The 18,106-nt window shown below is 46.9% G+C and overlaps 1 protein-coding gene across 1 annotated transcript in view; it reads left to right on the top strand.

Moving 5' to 3' along the window:
* Positions 1-18,106, top strand: part of LOC116943682 (gamma-aminobutyric acid receptor subunit gamma-2-like) — a 143,608-nt gene that overhangs the window by 22,975 nt on the left and 102,527 nt on the right. Inside the window, exon 3 of the mRNA XM_032956748.2 lies at positions 6,990-7,057. Within this exon, the coding sequence (XP_032812639.1) occupies positions 6,990-7,057 (68 nt within the window). The remainder of the gene's footprint in view (positions 1-6,989; positions 7,058-18,106) is intronic.

Here is an 18,106-nt window from a genome sequence, read left to right as displayed (position 1 = left end):
GGGAAGTGCAGCGTTCATCATATTCATCACAGATAAAGTTGGGCGTTTATATTATTAATTCGCATGTGTTACATTTACAGACTGTAAATAGAGGACTGCAGAGCTTGGGAGTGCCGCCTCACTGCATTGCTTTTGATGATGATCAAATAATCCTTAATGTGTCTAATCTTGTCCGATTTCAGAAGATAAGCAGAGTTAAGTCGAGATCGTGCTGGGATAGGCGACCACCATGCATGGCAGGTGCTATAGGGCTGTGGTGGACAGCAGAGGGCAGTGCAGTAAAATACACTGTTGCACTGTAAAGTCACGTAGAATGAGAATAAAATAATAAATTGATAAAATAAAATAACACAATAAAATTCTCACGCCTTTTCGGCCACAACACAAGAGCCTAGCTCCAGCGCTGTCCTCCAGACACTCTCGTCCCTTCACCTGATGAAGGCCGCTTGTGTTGTGGCCGAAACGTCGTGAGAATTTTATTGTGTTATTTTATTTTATCAATTTATTATTTTATTCTCATTCTACGTGACTTTACCGAAAGAACCAAAGAAGATGAATCCTTGCAGTCACGAAAGCTTTAAATCGAAATTTGTTGCACTGTACTTGTATGCTCCTACATCTGTGCCCCCCACCTTGACCAACCCACACTGACCAGAGTGGTAAAGTATTGCTCAAATAACCCACATTTACTACAGTGGTATGGGGAGGCCCTCATTCAGCAGAGGATACGCAGAGAGCTGTACATGTGCAATATATTGGAATCAAAGAGTTTTTTAAAATATATAATTGCATACCGAGTTACAACGCTGCTATATATATTTCAAAATATGCAGTGTTTTGTGTTCATATATTGCAGTTGTATGCAGCATATGCCAAATCGCATTTAACATTGTGGAACCATTTGCACCCCCTTTTGCTCGATTTTCCAACTCCATTGTTCCCGCTGAGAATGATGATGATACAGGTGTGAGTGCGTGTGTGTGTGGGAGAAGTTAACTGATAGTATATTCGCATACTTGACATTCACACATTTGCATGCCAGTGCTTGGTATCGGTGCGAATGCCGGATTTCTCATCTATAAAAACAAAAATAACCAGCATTTTTGTTAATACGTAGAGTGTATTGATATTTACACAACGCGGATATCCCCTCCGTGACAAGGGCCTGCAGGCTTGCTTTCCGCTCTGTGCGCTCGATTCGTGTGGCTATTTTGTGTCCGTTGTTCTGCCTCTACCCATCGACGTGGGGGCCGCTTCGTAGAAATTGGATCCATTTGGTATTTTGCAATTCAGGTGCCTCCTGTTTCTGAGCCGAGACGCCCCCAGGTCCATCCCGCTGCTCCATGCCGCCATTGAGTAATGTGGGAAATCCGGCCTTGAGAAACGGTGGCGAAAAGTTTTGGTGGATACTACCTTATCTTCAACGAATTTATATAGTGCCTTATTCAAGGCACAGAATTAGTAATAGTACATATCAATGCAGTGGTGGAGCAGAGGTGAATGAAATAGATGGAAGGAAGCAATGGGTAAATCTGTGATGATGTGTGAAATCGGTGAAAGCGAAATTGATGACAGTCGGTGATGATGAATGGATTGAATGAATGGGGGATGAGTGAGAGCCATACGAGAATGTGAAGAGGGAAAAGTAACGGTGGCGGATATGAGGTGGAGATTAATGCTAGGGAAAATAAGTGAGTTTGGAGTGCGGAGCAGAAACTAGTGAGCGAAGGTGGCAGTTTAATGTGGAGAAGTTTGTCCAGTAGGGGCGGTGACATCAACGCTTGTTTTAGAGGTTTGCGATTCAAATATTATTATTTTTTTCATGTAAGGTCCACACTGAGCTACAGTGAGGGAAAAAAGTATTTGATCCCCTGCTGATTTTGTACGTTTGCCCACTGACGAAGAAATGATCAGTCTATAATTTTAATGATAGGTTTATTTGAACAGTGAGAGACAGAATAACAACAACAAAATCCAGAAAAACGCATGTCAAAAATGTTATGAATTGATTTTCATTTTAATGAGGGAAATAAGCATTTGACTCCTCTGCAAAACATAACTTAGTACTTGGTGGCAAAACCCTTGTTGGCAATCACAGAGGTCAGACGTTTCTTGTAGTTGGCCACCAGGTTTGCACACATCTCAGGATGGATTTTGTCCCACTCCTCTTTGCAAATCTTCTCCAAGTCATTAAGGATTCGAGGCTGACGTTTGGAAATTCGATCCTTCAGCTCCCTCCACAGATTTTCTATGGGATTAAGGTCTGGAGACTTGCTAGGCCACTCCAGGACCTTAATGTGCTTCTTCTTGAGCCACTCCTTTGTTGCCTTGGCCGTGTGTTTTGGGTCATTGTCATGCTAGAATACCCATCCACGACCCATTTTCAATGCCCTGGCTGAGGGAAGGAGGTTCTCACCCAAGATTTGACGGTACATGGCCCCGTCCATCGTCCCTTTGATGCGGTGAAGTTGTCATGTCCCCTAAGCAGAAAAACACCCACAAAGCATAATGTTTCCACTTCCATGTTTGACGGTGGGGATGGTGTTCTTGTGGTCATAGGCAGCATTCCTCCTCCTCCAAACACGGCGAGTTGAGTTGATACCAAAGAGCTCCATTTTGGTCTCATCTGACCACAACACTTTCACCCAGTTGTCCTCTGAATCATTCAGATGTTCATTGGCAAACTTCAGACGGGCATGTATATGTGCTTTCTTGAGCAGGGGGACCTTGTGGGCGCTGCAGGATTTCAGTCCTTCACGACGTAGTGTGTTACCAATTGTTTTCTTGGTGACTATGGTCCCAGCTGTCTTAAAATCATTTACAAGATCCTCCCGTCTAGCTCTGGGCTGATTCCTCACCGTTCTCATGATCATTGCAACTCCACGAGGTGAGATCTTGCATGGAGCCCCAGGCCGAGGGAGATTGACAGTTATTTTGTGTTTCTTCCATTTGCGAATAATCGCACTAACTTTTGTCACCTCACCAAGCTGCTTGGTAATGGTCTTGGAGCCCATTTCAGCCTTGTGTAGGTCTACAATCTTGTCCCTGACATCCTTGGAGAGCTCTTTGGTCTTGGCCATGGTGGAGAGTTTGGAATCTGATTGATTGCTTCTGTGAACAGGTGTCTTTTATACAGGTAACAAGTTGAGATTAGGAGCACTCTGTTTAAGAGTGTGCTCCTAATCTCAGCTCGTTACCTGTATAAAGGACACCTGGGAGCCAGAAATCTTTATGATTGAGAGGGGGTCAAATACTTATTATCCTCATTAAAATGCAAATCAATTTATAACATTTTTGACATGCGTTTTTCTGGATTTTGTTGTTGTTATTCTGTCTCTCACTGTTCAAAAAAACCTATCATTAAAATTATAGACTGATAATTTCTTTGTCAGTGGGCAAACGTACAAAATCAGCAGGGGATCAAAGACTTTTTTCCCTCGCTGTATATAGTTAATTTTCACAAGTAACCTGGCAACAAATGATAGCTCAATGAAGTGGCTTATCACGTGGGAATTTCTCGCAGACAATTACTCTAAACGCATGTTGGTTCTAAATGTGGAGGGGACAAAACCGGAGGACCCGGATAAAGATCCTCGCAACTTCGGGGAGAGAGACAAGCAAACTCCAAATATACAGCAGGTGTCAGGGTTGAGATCGAACCCACGGACGTCATGCATACCAGGCGAGGTAGTTATCATCTCGCTATCATTGCGCCCAGGTTATTACTCCGGTTGTATTAACCATAAATATATGTTCCATCTGCTTCATGTGGATTTTAAAGAATCCCAGAAATAAAATAAAAAAAAACTTTTAGTGTTATTTGATTTGAGTAGACAATTTTGCACCTCGTGCTAAAAAATCCACATTTAAAAACAAAAATCACTTTCAAATGACTCAGTTGGGATTACACTGAGTAGCAGCAATCACCGCCCCCTACCGACAGACAAATGCTTAGCTCGCAGGCCAGGTGCTGAGTCATCTTGTGCCGCACAGGGACAGCTGCCACTGGGGTTGCGGGGATCCTCTTCCAGTGTGTTGAGATGAAATGCGATGTAGAAGCGATGTGAGATGCCTCGGCGTGAAGGGGGGCAGCCTCGATCAAAAACAAATCCTCGTCACTAAATTATGATCGTGCAGAATTGCATCAATCACACGGTGCGGCGTGGCTTTGAGCGGGTTTGCTGAGAGGGCACGCTGGCCCGTGTGTGTGAGAGCATATCGCCTCAATTGTGAATGCCACCCAGGTCGCTCTTGCAAGAGACACCGTTTCATGCGTCTCAGTGGGTTTATTTCATCTCCCGCTTAAGTAAGGATGACAACAACGATTCCACAGACGTCTCTGCATTTCAAATGGGTGCCCCCGTTACGTCGCGCGGCGCATTGCACATCGTTGGTGGCTTATTGCAAGGAATTCAGAGGCAAGAGTTGGTGGACCATCGTGGGTAAAGGGTTGGTTGGCGGGTGTTTCCCTGGCGTGGTTCGTTGGATTGAGTGTTGGCAATCCATTAATCAGCTGCAGCAGCATCATCAATTATCTTAAATTAAACTAATCGCCACCGTCATTATAAAACCGCAATCATGTTTTTTTTAAATAGCATAGTCATCGTATTTAATTAACACTGCCTTTGCCTTCACGCAGCACTAACTCGCACCCTTGAGAGTTCATTGCGAGTGAGTTCATTGCGAGTGAGTTCACTGCGAGTAAGTGAGTTCATTGCGAGTAAGTTAATTGCGAGTGAGTGAGTTCATTGCGAGTGAGTTCATCGCTAGTAAGTTCATTGCTAGTGAGTGAGTTCATTGTGAGTGATTAAGTTCATTGCCAGTGAATTCATTGCGAATGAGTTCATTGCGTGAAGTGGAGCGGCGGCACCCGATTGGTCGGCTTGGTGTGTCACGCGTGCATGTGGCCGACGTCACAGCGCGAGGTCCCCGTTCTCCCCGGCCCTCCCCCCACCCCCCGATGCCGATTGTCTGTGGCGACTTGTTGCGGAATGGCGCTGCGTCCGTCCATTGCATGCGCCGCCGAAGATTGTGATGATAATTTCACGCCAGAAAAGTGTTAAGCGATAAATCGCCATGTGAATATTGCCTCAATTTTTTTTAATTCTTCACACTTTACCTAACTCCCGAGGAAAACGCCGAAGAGCATCCTCCTCGGTGACACCCACTGGGAAGGTTTCAATTGTATATGGTCGATGATCCGCGCATGGCAAAGCCGCCACAAGTGTCGAGTGAACAAACCACGCTTGATGGCTCAATCAGGAGTGGACGCTTCCACGGACGATGCATGCCAGAGTCCTTTGCTTTCACTGGGAAATTGTAACAAGACAGGGCTGATGTTAACATCCATAGCAATCATGTCAGTAAGAGCTATATGAAGCTGCGAAACAAATGTCGGTGCGTTGCAGTGTCGAACACTACGTGTGTGTGGGTGTCAATGTGAAGCATCAGCGGGTCTCAACATGTTTTCCTTTGCGACCATGATTGAGATGTTTGGTAAATGTTTGGTATTTCTACTTTAAGCATTAAGGGGATAATAGTCAAATTCTACGCAGATATGGAAGCTCTTGGAGTATTGGTCACATTATTTCTTTGTAAGTACATTAATGCACGTTCAGATGTATTGAGGCACCCTTTAAATATATTCAGTGTACGTATATGCACGTACATATATTTCAAGAAACGCATATCCTCAAACAAGCTGAAATAAATCCTTAATATCTAAATTTATAAACAATGACTATGAAATGCGAAAATATATACTGTAAGAAGCTAACGCTTTAGGTATTGGCCCGTCTCTAGAGCAGAGATTGCCAAAATGCCATAGGATTATCGTGCAAACCACATTCTGTTTTACGTTTTACTTTCTCGTTGTACTGTACAACATGAATTCATGGGGCATGCAATATAAACATCGTGGTGTTCACCAGTGCCTGCGTTCGTAAATGGACTATTGGTGGTACACCGGTGCAGCATAATACACTGGTCCTCATAAAACTGTCCAAAATCTAAATTTGAAATGACAAAATGTATCTGTTTATCGATATTTAATTGATCCAGTCGCCATGTTTTATGCAATTTGAAGGTTTATTCAGAGGGAGCTAGGAATATGAATGCACATTACAATTCCTTATAGGGGAAACACATACTAATTAACGGATTACTAACATAGCATATAATCACTAACACACATTACAACTAATTACTAATCTACAACTCATTACTAATCATAACCATTGACTGATTACTAATCGATTATATAATTACAATACCTCCCCCCCATCCGCCTCTAATCACTGCACCTGATATGAGTTAAATGATGACGTCACCCTGCTGCTCCATATAAAACCGGGAGCAAGCGAGGGCTTTACCATTCTTGCGAATTGCCCGATGATGCTGGATGTATTTACCAGCGAAACGGCGTACTCAAACTGTAAATGTTGTGGATTCACTCTTAAACACACCGGTGGGCTAAAGTAGTGAATTATTTGTCTTTTGTCAACGTGACACTTTTTTTGTTGATTGGCCGTGTCGGGTGGTGGAGGGTTACGACACATTTATAAATAACGCGATCTAACCCAAAAACCTTTATTATGAATTATTCAGTCTTATTAAGACTAAATAAATCTGAATCGAGGGACCGCCCAACCAAGTCTCGGGCACGAGGAGTCAAATCTGCCTTTGGAACAGGGGACATCATCAGGCTGGGCGCTGCTATATGGCAACACTGAAGCTTCGTGTTCAGCTGCTCATAACATTCGTCTTCCAACTGCTTCCACATCACGAGAACAGATTTTGACGCACCACCACCACCCCACAAGATTTTCTGACCGGAGTTGCGAATCGCGGGAAATTAAATAATTATTGTTATTTTTTTTTCTTTTTGTTATACCGTGCACCACTACCGGCGTACTGCAAATACATTCAACTGTCAGGTGAATCCTGTTTCTCGAGTATTGACTATATCTCCCGGTGTGCGTCTGCGACAGTCCAGCCGATTACGGTGGAAACGGACATCTACGTCAACAGCATCGGCCCAGTGTCAGCTATTAACATGGTGAGTAAGCCCGTTTGGCCCACGGTTATTTGTTTACTGTTTGTCATATTCTTTGGGTCTTTCCGTAAAGTCACGTAGATAGGTTCAAATGAATAAAAATAAAATAAACAAAAAACTACGACGTTTTGATCGCAACACAAGCGGTCGTCATCACACAAGCGATCGTCTCTCCGCCTGATTGACGACCGCTTGTGTTGCGATCGAAATGTCGTAGTGACTTTACCGAAAGATTGAAAGAATATGAATTCCTGCAGTCATGAAAGCTTTAAGTCAAGGTTTTCCATATTGTGTCCTGTGGCGTAGGTTTTTGTTAAATGCTTGCAAAACGGATAGCCATAGGAAGCAACCCCCCGATTAGTTAAGATTTGAAGAGAGTAAGTACACCAGCTGGATGGGTCTCTCGGGAGGAGGGCATCCAAGATTTAAGCTGGCAGCAACACACACCGGGCCTTAATCACATTTCATCAGGTGGTTGTTAATTGGGTACCATAATTATTCATGATTAATGTTATATCTCACCTCTTGCCATTGCCATTCTTGGCTCGCAATGGAGTGTCATGAATATTTAGTGAGTTTTGCACTGAGACAGCACTCATTGGACGGCAAAGTTTGAGTTGTCGTTCTCGTGACCAGATTTAAGATTCCTTGCAACTGTCTTCATTAACGCTGCCATATAACAGATGAGTGAACAAATTGGGAAATGGCGCTCATTATTTAAAACAGAAAGAAAGACCATGGGTGACATTTCGCTGAGTGTATTTGGCATTGTGCATTGTATATATTATTGACGACCCCACCGTGGAAGTGTTGGGATTCTCGAATGCAGAATGGGAGATATGCGTACACTGTGTTCCATTAATGGAAATCAAAGATTCACCAATGTATGACTGTCGTGATGCCCAAACAATCGTACGCATCACCGACGAGTGCGCCATCTAGATTTGAAGCTTTCGTGACTGCAAGGATCCATACTCTTTGGTTCTATTCGGTAAAGTCACGTAGGTAAAAAATAAAACAACAAAAATCACGATGTTTCGGCCACAAGACAAGTGGCCTTCATCAGGTGAAGTGACCGTGCTGTCACGAAGACAGCGTAGGAATTAAGAAAGTCAAGCCAGGTCACGTCCTTTAAGCTGTGTGGGAGGAAACTAAACGCTTTGACAAAGGAATTCGCATAAAGTGCTGATAGAGCACCTAACACAGGGGGGAGGGGAGTTTACAAACGTTGTTTTGAAGGGAAATAAGCTGCTGTGAAAGTTTGGTATATCACTACTTGGATAAATATACTGTACCCTTATCACCAGTGATAGACAATGTTTTCATGGAGAAATTTGAATCAGACGCCATCCAGACTTCCACCCTCAGAACTTCCCTGTGGAAGAGATATGTGGATGACACCTTCGTCATTTGGCCACATGGCCTCCCAGCTTTGAACCTTTTCTTACACCACATCAGTTCCAGACATCCCACCATCAAATTCACCATGGAAGTGGAGAAAGATGGCAAGCTACCATTCTTGGATGTTCTGTTTGAGAGGAGACCTGATGGCTCATTGGGGCATTCTGTCTACAGGAAACCCACCCACACAGATGCCTACTTGAAGCCTGATTCCCACCACCACCCAACTCAAAATAATTATCTCATCAAAACGTTATACCACAGGGCTCATTGCATTTCGGACCAACACCACCTGACCAGTGAATTAAAACATGTACACCTGGCCCTCAAGAGAAACGGATAGTCTGACCGTACCATCCGCCAAGCTGTTTCTCCCTCCATACAGAAACAACCACTTGATACTCCGGTCAAAACCATCACACTACCATATATAGCAGGCATTACTAAAAAGATCTCCAAAATTCTAAACAAACACAAGATCCTGGTCCGGTTCATTACAGTACACAAAATCCGTGACCTGATCCCATTCGTGAAGGATGTCATTCCTAACTTACAGTACCCCGGGGTTTACAAATTGAGCTGCACTTGTGGTGATTGCTATATCGGGGAGACGAAGCGACATGTCTCTGACCGAATTCGCGAGGACAAATCAGATTTGAAACACGGCAGAATGGATTCTTTGTGCCGTGGCTAACCACTGTTACAACGCTGTGGGTGATCACGATATAGTGTTCTCCGATACCAAGGTCCTTTGCAAACCTATAGGTTATCATCAGAGATTTGTCCACGAGGCAATTCAGATTTACAAATACAGACACAATTTCAACCGAGAAGATGGTTTCAAATTAGGCAATCATTGGAAAGATGTTCTAAATCATACCAAACATTAAACTAATTTTCAATGGTACAGTATATTTATCCAAGTAGTGATATACCAAACATTCACAGCAGCTTATTTCTCTTCAAAACAACGTTTGTAAATGCCCCTCCCCCCGTGTTAGGTGCTCTATCAGTACTTTATGCTAATTCCTTTGTCAAAGCGTTTGGTTTCCTCCCACACAGCTTAAAGGACGCGACCTGGCTTGACTTTCTTAATTCCTACAGCACGGTCCCTTCACCTGATGCAGGGCACTTGTGTTGTGGCCGAAACGTCGTGATTTTTGTTGTTTTATTTTTTATCTACGTGACTTTACCGAATAGAACCAAAGAGTATAGAGTGCGCCATCTACGCACATACCTTGGCAGTATCGCTGCATTCCACACAGCGTCTACTGCTGTCTTGGAATGGTTGAAGGACCTTAACATTCAACTATGACATACGTTACAATAATAATTTAAAACGTTGGTCAGAGCATCATAAACAACTTTAGGTCACGCCATGTGTTGCTATTTATATAGAATGGAGCAAGTTTTCAGATTGAACGAGTTTGCATTGCGTGGATATTCCTCCAGGAGCCCAGTAAACCAGATCCTCTGGGTTTTCCCTCCATATTTAGAAACATGTGTTTAGAGCATTTAGCTGCTATAAAATTCCTTGCGATAAGCCACTTCGTTGTGCTATCATTTGTGGCCAGGTTGCTACTGAAAAAGAGCTGTATCGCTTAGTGGGCCTTAATTGATAAAATAAATATCATAATAAATAGTAGTATTCATAAAACACCAAGTACACTGAAAAAATAGGTATAAACACCGTGCTGTATTATCTACACAAGTACAAATTTGGCTGCGAATCATATAGTCTGAACCCAAGAAATCCCAAATTATAAAATTACCCTCGACAAAATTACGTATATATGTACAGTGAGGGAAAAAAGTATTTGATCCCCTGCTGATTTTGTACTTTTGCCCACTGACAAAGAAATGATCAGTCTATAATTTTAATGGTAGGTTTATTTGAACAGTGAGAGACAGAATAACAACAACAAAATCCGGAAAAACGCATGTCAAAATTGTTATAAATTGATTTGCATTTTAATGAGGGAAATAAGTATTTGACCCCTCTGCAAAACATGACTTAGTACTTGGTGGCAAAACCCTTGTTGGGAATCACAGAGGTCAGACGTTTCTTGTAGTTGGCCACCAGGTTTGCACACATCTCAGGAGGGAATTTGTCCCACTCTTCTTTGCATATCTTCTCCAAGTCACTAAGGTTTCGAGGCTGACATTTGGCAACTCGAACCTTCAGCTCCCTCCACAGATTTTCTATGGGATTAAGGTCTGGAATACTGGCTAGGCCACACCAGGACCTTAATGTGCTTCTTCTTGAGTCACTCTTTTGTTGCCTTGGCCGTGTGTTTTGGGTCATTGTCATGCTGGAATACCCATCCATGACCCATTTTCAATGCCTTGGCTGAGGAAAGGAGGTTCTCACCCAAGATTTGACGGTACTTGGCCCCGTCCATCGTCCCTTTGATGCGGTGAAGTTGTCATGTCCCCTTAGCAGAAAAACACCCACAAAGCATAATGTTTCCACCTCCATGTTTGACGGTGGGGATGGTGTTCTTGGGATCATAGGCAGCATTCCTCCTCCTCCAAACACGGCGAGTTGAGTTGATGCCAAACAGCTCCATTTTGGTCTTACCTGACCACAGCACTTTCACCCAGTTGTCCTCTGAATCATTCAGATGTTCATTGGCAAACTTCAGACGGGCATGTATATGTGCTTTCTTGAGCAGGGGGACCTTGCGGGCACTGCCGGATTTCAGTCCTTCACAGCGTAGTGTGTTACCAATTGTTTTCTTGGTGACTATGGTCCCAGCTGCCTTGAGATCATTGACAAGATCCTCCCGTGTAGTTCTGGGCTTATTCCTCACCGTTCTCATGATCATTGCAACTCCACGAAGCGAGATCTTGCATGGAGCACCTGGCCGAGGGAGATTGACAATTCTTTTGTGTTTCTTCCATTTGCGAATAATCGCACCAACTGTTATCACCTTCTCACCAAGCTGCTTGGCAATGGTCTTGTAGCCCATTCCAGCCTTGTGTAGGTCTACAATCTTGTCCCTGACATCCTTGGAGAGCTCTTTGGTCTTGGCCATCGTGGAGAGTTTGGAATCTGATTGATTGATTGCTTCTGTGGACAGGTGTCTTTTATACAGGTAATAAGCTGAGATTAGGAGCACTCCCTTTAAGAGTGTGCTCCTAATCTCAGCTCGTTACCTGTATAAAAGACACCTGGGAGCCAAAAATCTTTCTGATTGAGAGGGGGTCAAATACTTATTTCCCTCATTAAAATGCAAATAAATTCATAACATTTTTGACATACGTTTTTCTGGATTTTTGTTGTTGTTATTCTGTCTCTCACTGTTCAAATAAACCTTCCATTAAAATTATAGACTGATCATTTCTTTGTCAGTGGGCAAACGTACTAAATCGGCAGGGGATCAAATACTTTGTACCCTCACTGTACAGCATGTGTCACGTTGCTTGGGTAAACAAGGTCTGCCTTTTAAAAGATAAATCGAGTATTAATGGAATTGCACCTAATTTAATAATAAAATATAAAGAATATTACCCCTGTGGCATTGTAGGGCTCATAATCAGTTTATAGCCCCAAGGTTAATTTCGCAGAGGCAACAAGGCACGAGGACCACTCATGGCTAAGGCAGGTTGGAGCTCTTCACTGCACAGGAACTTCGAATGGATCTTCCGTGCTAACATTCCACGGTGATAGAGCAATTTATGTGTTTGCGAACCGTTGATCACCAGAATTTTTGCGCTATCATATATTTTTTTTTAAACACAGTCGCTAAGCATAGGCTTGAAGGCCCACAACGTCAAAGTGGCCAGCAACAAAGAGCACTGTCAAAGTTGTCATAGATGAGCGTTCACGCGTTGCTTGGATTGAGCAAGGATGAGGAAATGAGACAATGGGGACGGATTTCCAAAGTGGAGCAGTGCGAAGTGCCGTGTCCTGAAGTGCGGTGGTTCAGCACCATGTGGATGAGACCACTCAGTCTGGTAGACTCAGTCTGGTAGACTCAGTCTCGCAGCTTGGGTGACTTGAGTACTCAATATGGAATGGGGGAATCGAGGAATGAAGTTAATGGGAACGGTAAACATTATAGTAGGAGGTGACAGACTGCCCCTGAGCGAGTGACTCAGTGAGTGCTGGACCATCAATCACCCTGACTGTTTCATTATGAACTCTATCTGATACAGTGGGGTAGGAACTTGGTGCGCAACCCCAGTTATGACAATTATTATCCCCTACATCGAACACTTACTATGCAGCCCTCACATTTACATCGACACGCTTTGACAATGGCAAAGAGCTTCAAATTATTATTTGTCCATGGAAACGCACAACACTTATTAAGGGCAGTGCTTGATAAATTAAACTGTGATGATGCACCAGTTAATTGTGAAAACCACGGACATGCCTTGCTCTGGCAATAGCAGCTCTTTTAACTCGTGGTTACGTAGGACATAATGCTCTCCGTTATGAGTCATAGATTTCTCTTGAAACGATGTCGCTGTCGTATTAAAAATTGTGGCAACAAACCATTGTGAATCTCCGAACATAAGGGGCCATCCATTTAGTATGTATGCATGGAGGGGGGAGGGGGGTTAACCCAAATGCGTACGCTTGTGTATTGGGGGTCTACTGACAATGTACATAGCATAGGAAATGGGGGGGGGGGGGGGAGTGAAGCCTCGATCATAATTTGTCTACATTGGCCTTCAAATGAGCCACAGTTCAGTTTCTTCAGCTGTCAAACAAGTACTACCGGGAGAAATAGGACTGTGGGAGAGGTGTCACTTGTATGCCACCGTACCCCTGACTGCAGCTATCACGCAGCTCAGCAAAATAAGTGGCCAAGGTATGCAACTTAATTATTTAATGCAGCCGGCGGTGGACTATCTGTTGACTTAAACACATTAATATTATGAATCCTTGATCGTTGCTGTGTGGATTAAATATCGGCCGTTCTATAGAATTCGGTGGGGGGGTGTAAAAAGTAAGCGTGCGTACAGGGAGGGGGGGGAGGGGTCAAGTTGACAGATTTTTGCGTACGTACTAAATGGATGGGCCCCTAAGCAGATCTTGAATAAGTGCACCGATTTCAAGCAAAGGACAGATGGTCGTGTATGTCCCGATTATGATCCTAGAGCCCTGCAATGTTTATGGTGCGGTTTTCAGTGGAGAATTTAACGTGCGTCTCGTTCGTTTTCACTAGATGCTTCATAGCCAGGCTAGCCCAGAACTTATTAAGCTCGCTACAATCGGTTTGCCCTTTTCACCAGAATTTGTAGGTTCAGTTATTTCAGCTGCATAATAATTTAGACTGGGAATTAACAAGGTATGCCCTCTGTCGCAGGAGAGGTGTGGGGGCCGACGTCCACCCGACCGCCCTCGGCGGGCAGGTGGGGCGCGACGTCCGCCCCTTCCACTCCCTCCTCCACCGCGTCGATCGGCCACCGCCAGGCCCCCACCGACCGGGTGATCGGCACCCCCACATTAGCGCCCCCTCTGAGGGACATAGCTGAATAGCTGGCTCACTGCTGCACGGGGTTATTCCGCCCACGCCCACATACACAACCACCAAGGCTCACACGGTGGCGAGCATGGGCGCGCTTCTGCCAATGATCAGATTCTAATATGCGCCTGCACTAAGACTCGCGTTAAACGGCTGCACGAATATGCGCAAAGACTCTCTCTAAAGCGGCCGCGTGAACACGCGCACGTCTGCGGGCGGTGGTATCCCAAACCGCGCACGCACTATGACTAACGCTATAGTGGCAGTACAAACACACGTGTCGCTGTTGACGATTATACTTTAATACGCGCACATACCACAACTAGTGCTACAGCGGCAGCGTGAACGCGAGTGCTCCTGCGGGCGGTTTATGTCCTAACCCGCGCACGCACTACGACTAACGCTATAGCGGTGGCGCGAACACGCGTGCCTCTGCTGACGTTTGTATTCTAACACGCGCACGCACAACAGTTAACACTACAGCAGCGGTGCAAACATGGGCGCACCTGCAGGCGATTATTTTAATGAGCACTCGTGCTGCGGCTCTACCCTCACTCTCGCTGCTCGTCCGCCCACGCAGCCGCTCCACACACACAAATCACACTGCACCGATGCTCTGTGTGAACGTTTATTCATGGCGCAAAACCATGCACTGCTCAGAGGAAACATTCTGTGAGCAGAGCCTATCCTATCACTACCCAATTCCCCAAAGAATTACGTGCCCTTTTGATTTAAAGCTTTCGTGACTGCAGTAATTCATATTCTTAGCTGTGTTAGTTTGTGTTATGGTCGAAACGTCGTGATAATTTTTATTGTTATATATATTTGATTATTTTATTGTTTCCCTTCAACGTGACTTTACCCAAAGAGCTAAGAATATGAATTACGTGCCCTGTTACGTACCTCACAGCCATTCTCACGGTGTCACACGGGCACGGAGAGAGGCGGAGAGATGGAGATGGGAGAGAACCTTGTCTATCGTGGTCACGTGGCGGCACTCGCTGGAATCTCACGGATGCTGCGAGCGGCTCGAAGAGGCAGGCTGGCAGAGAGTCGGTCTGGGTCACCAAGCGGCTGGAGATCAGAAGTCCCTTAACCATTTTCGGCTCCCCTTTTTATACCCTGTGATTTCGAAAATCCAGAGTTATGTTACGTTATCCTGCACAGCCAATCGTGTGCCTACCTTTTGATTTTCAAACTTTTCTCTGCCGTTACCTAGAGCATTACATTACGCTATTTTCCAGCCCAGTGTCTCTGTGCCCGCATTCCTTACCCCTGACTCAGCCGGTTTAATCTGGGAGGCCGCTCGGCTGGCGAATACACACCTGCGAGTGTGCACTAGGATTTCCCCCTGACCTCATCTCGTCTGCGCTGCTCACTTAATATTTCACCCTGGCCCCTCCCCGGTGCTGTGAGTGACTCATTGCGGCTGGCCCAGTGAGCTTCTGTGCACCCATACAATTTTTAAGCCAATTTAGGGGGGGGGGGGCGCAATGTGATTTGTCCTGGGGGGGTCAGCCAATCATCTGGCACCGGGAAACTACGGGACTTCCCACCTAAGGGCCCTTTTGATGAAAACCCATGGTGCCATGCGATGCCCCGCCGGGATACTACGCGTGTGTGTGCGCGGCGTGTGTGCGTTCAGGGCAGGGGTAGGGGGGGAGTGGCAGTGCTTGCGGAGTAGCTCGCCTGGGCCGCTCCAACCAGTCCGTGGGAATCGCCCGGCCCTTGTTGCCGGTTTCGTGGGTGGTGGCTTCGTTTTCCGAGGCTCCTGCGGCGGTCTCCGTCTCCATTGCAGAGGCTCCTCCTGCTCTCTGGCATTCGTTGGTTGGGAACAAACTCAGGGGCAGAGGGGTTTAGATGCCACCTCGCCCATCGCCTCCTTGCTGGGCCGGGGTCCACTGGGAACTTGGGCCTAGTGGGGCCCATGTACGGCGTGAAGCCATCAGGTATGGGGGGCATGGGGGGTGCGGGGATTCCGGGGTTTCGGGGTACTCAAGTGCAGGTGCCTCCCCCACCAGGGCCGCCCACCAGGGGTTTAATCGGTGGACATTAACCACCGTCTCTCGGCCCCTCTCCCCACCCTGGATCAGCACCGTCCAGGGGGAGATCTTCCGCACCACGGTCCAGGGTCCATGCTAGTAGGTGGTTAGCTTCCACACCTGTCCGGCCCCTACACGTGGGGTATGCAGCCATACCTTAGAGCCTGCTGAGTAGAAGGGGGGCTCCGCATGGGAGCGGGCGCCCTGCTCTTGCCGCTGATGGGCGACTTCCCCCTGTTGGTAGGCCCGGCCACGGGCCACTCGCAGGATCCGCATTAGGTGCTCCACGGGTTGGCTGCCTTCCTCCGGTTGTGGTGGGGGAACGCCGTACAACAGATCTGCCGGTAGGCGAGACTCATGACCAAACATCATTAGGAAGGGGGTCTGTCCAGTGGATGTGTGTACCGTGGTGGTGTAGGTGAACAGAGCATAGGGGAGGTGTTCATTACAATCCTGTTGATTTGCAGCCGCCATACGTTTGAGCTTTCCAGCCAGGGTCTGGTTCATGTGTTCCACAATACCATTTGCCTGGGAGTGGTATGCGGTGGTTCACTCCTTCCCCCAACCAACTGGTTCGCCTGGCTGACGCGGAACTGTTGACAAGCGCGGCAGCCCTGTACCTAGGCTGCCACGTCTTGTATCAGTTTGGGCCAAAGATGCTGGCGACGCCGTTCCCCATTGTGGCCCCCGAGCAGGTGGTCATGCACCAACTGTAGCAGCTGGGGTCGCACCTGGGTGGGAACACAGATGCACCCCATCTGCCCGGCTTCAGCTAGTTCCCACACCACCCCATCTTTCACACACACCGGCGGTACAAACCACTCCATGGTCCCTTTACGGCGACCTTCTCCTCCCGCAGGGCTGCCCCCAGCACCACCAGATCCGGGTCCCACTGCTGGGCCTGTTGCAGCTGTTCATTGTCCAGGCCAGAGAATGCACAGCCGACGTACTCTTGGATCCGATTGGGCGGGGCAGAGCATCCCGTCGGGCCCCTGGCTGCGGGGTCTGTAGGCCTGCCAGGTGGCCCCCCCGGGCCCCCGGCTCCTTCCGCAGGGACCTCGGTGGCACACATGGCACTCTCTCTCAACGGAGGGGGGGTAGTCTCAGGGCATTCCAGGGGGGGGCGTGACTTGTTGGCAGTGTTCCCCCGTGAAGCAAGGGCAGGCCTCCTCAGCCCGTGACTCGGAGCACACCACAGGGCGCCTCGACAATGTGTCCGCATTTGCGTGCGTTCGTCCAGCCCTATACTCGATCTGTAGGTTATATTCCTGCAGCTGCGTCAGCCACCGGGCCATCTGCCCCCCGCAGTTCCTTGAATGTGGAGGAATTGCAGAGCATAATGGTCAGTGCGCACGCGACATTTCCTGCCATGCAGATATGGCCGGAACTGCTTCTATGCAAAAATCATGGCATACAGTTCCTGGCGGGTCACGCAATAGTTCAGTTCAGCCCCGCTCAGGGTCCAGCTGGCATATGCGATGACCCGCTCCATCCCACCCTGCACCTGTGACAACACAGAGCCCAGACCACTGCTGCAGGCGTCGGTGTCCAGAATAAAATCTGTGGAAAAGTCGGGGAAGGCCAGGGTGGGGGTATGGGTGAGGTGGTCCTTGAGGGTGGTGAAGGCCATCTGGCAGGCCTCCGTTCAATGGTAGGGGTTCTTAGGGGAAGTGAATTGGGTGAGGGGGGGATGCAATCTCGCTGCATCACCTTCACAAATCGACGATAATAAGTGGCTAGCCTAAAAAATTATCTGATCTCCGTCAGGTTCCATGGCTGTGGTCATTCCACTATGGCGCATACCTATCCCAGGTTGGTGTGCACCCCTGCCTCGCTGACGCTGTGTCCGAGGTACCCAACCTCATGCTGGGCAACATAACACTTATGCGTTTGAGCTTGAGATGGGCCGTTCGCAGTCGTTGAAACACCTCCCGTAACCTGGACTAATGCTAAGACTGGGACCTACTGAACACGATCACATCATCCAGGTAAATCAGGCACTGTTCCCATTGTAAGCCCCACATTACCAACTCCATCAACCGCTGGAACATCGCCGGCGCATTAGTGAGTCCGAACAGAAGAATTCAGAACTTGAATAGTCCCATGAGGGCTGTAAATGTGGTCTTCGG

This window comes from Petromyzon marinus, chromosome 18 (genome assembly GCF_048934315.1).
Source record: "Petromyzon marinus isolate PM22_M1 ecotype Great Lakes invasive population chromosome 18, UKy_Petmar_22M1.pri1.0, whole genome shotgun sequence".
NCBI lineage: Eukaryota > Metazoa > Chordata > Hyperoartia > Petromyzontiformes > Petromyzontidae > Petromyzon > Petromyzon marinus.
Note: the sequence above shows the minus strand (reverse complement) of the source record. Positions and strands in the feature narration are given on the sequence as shown.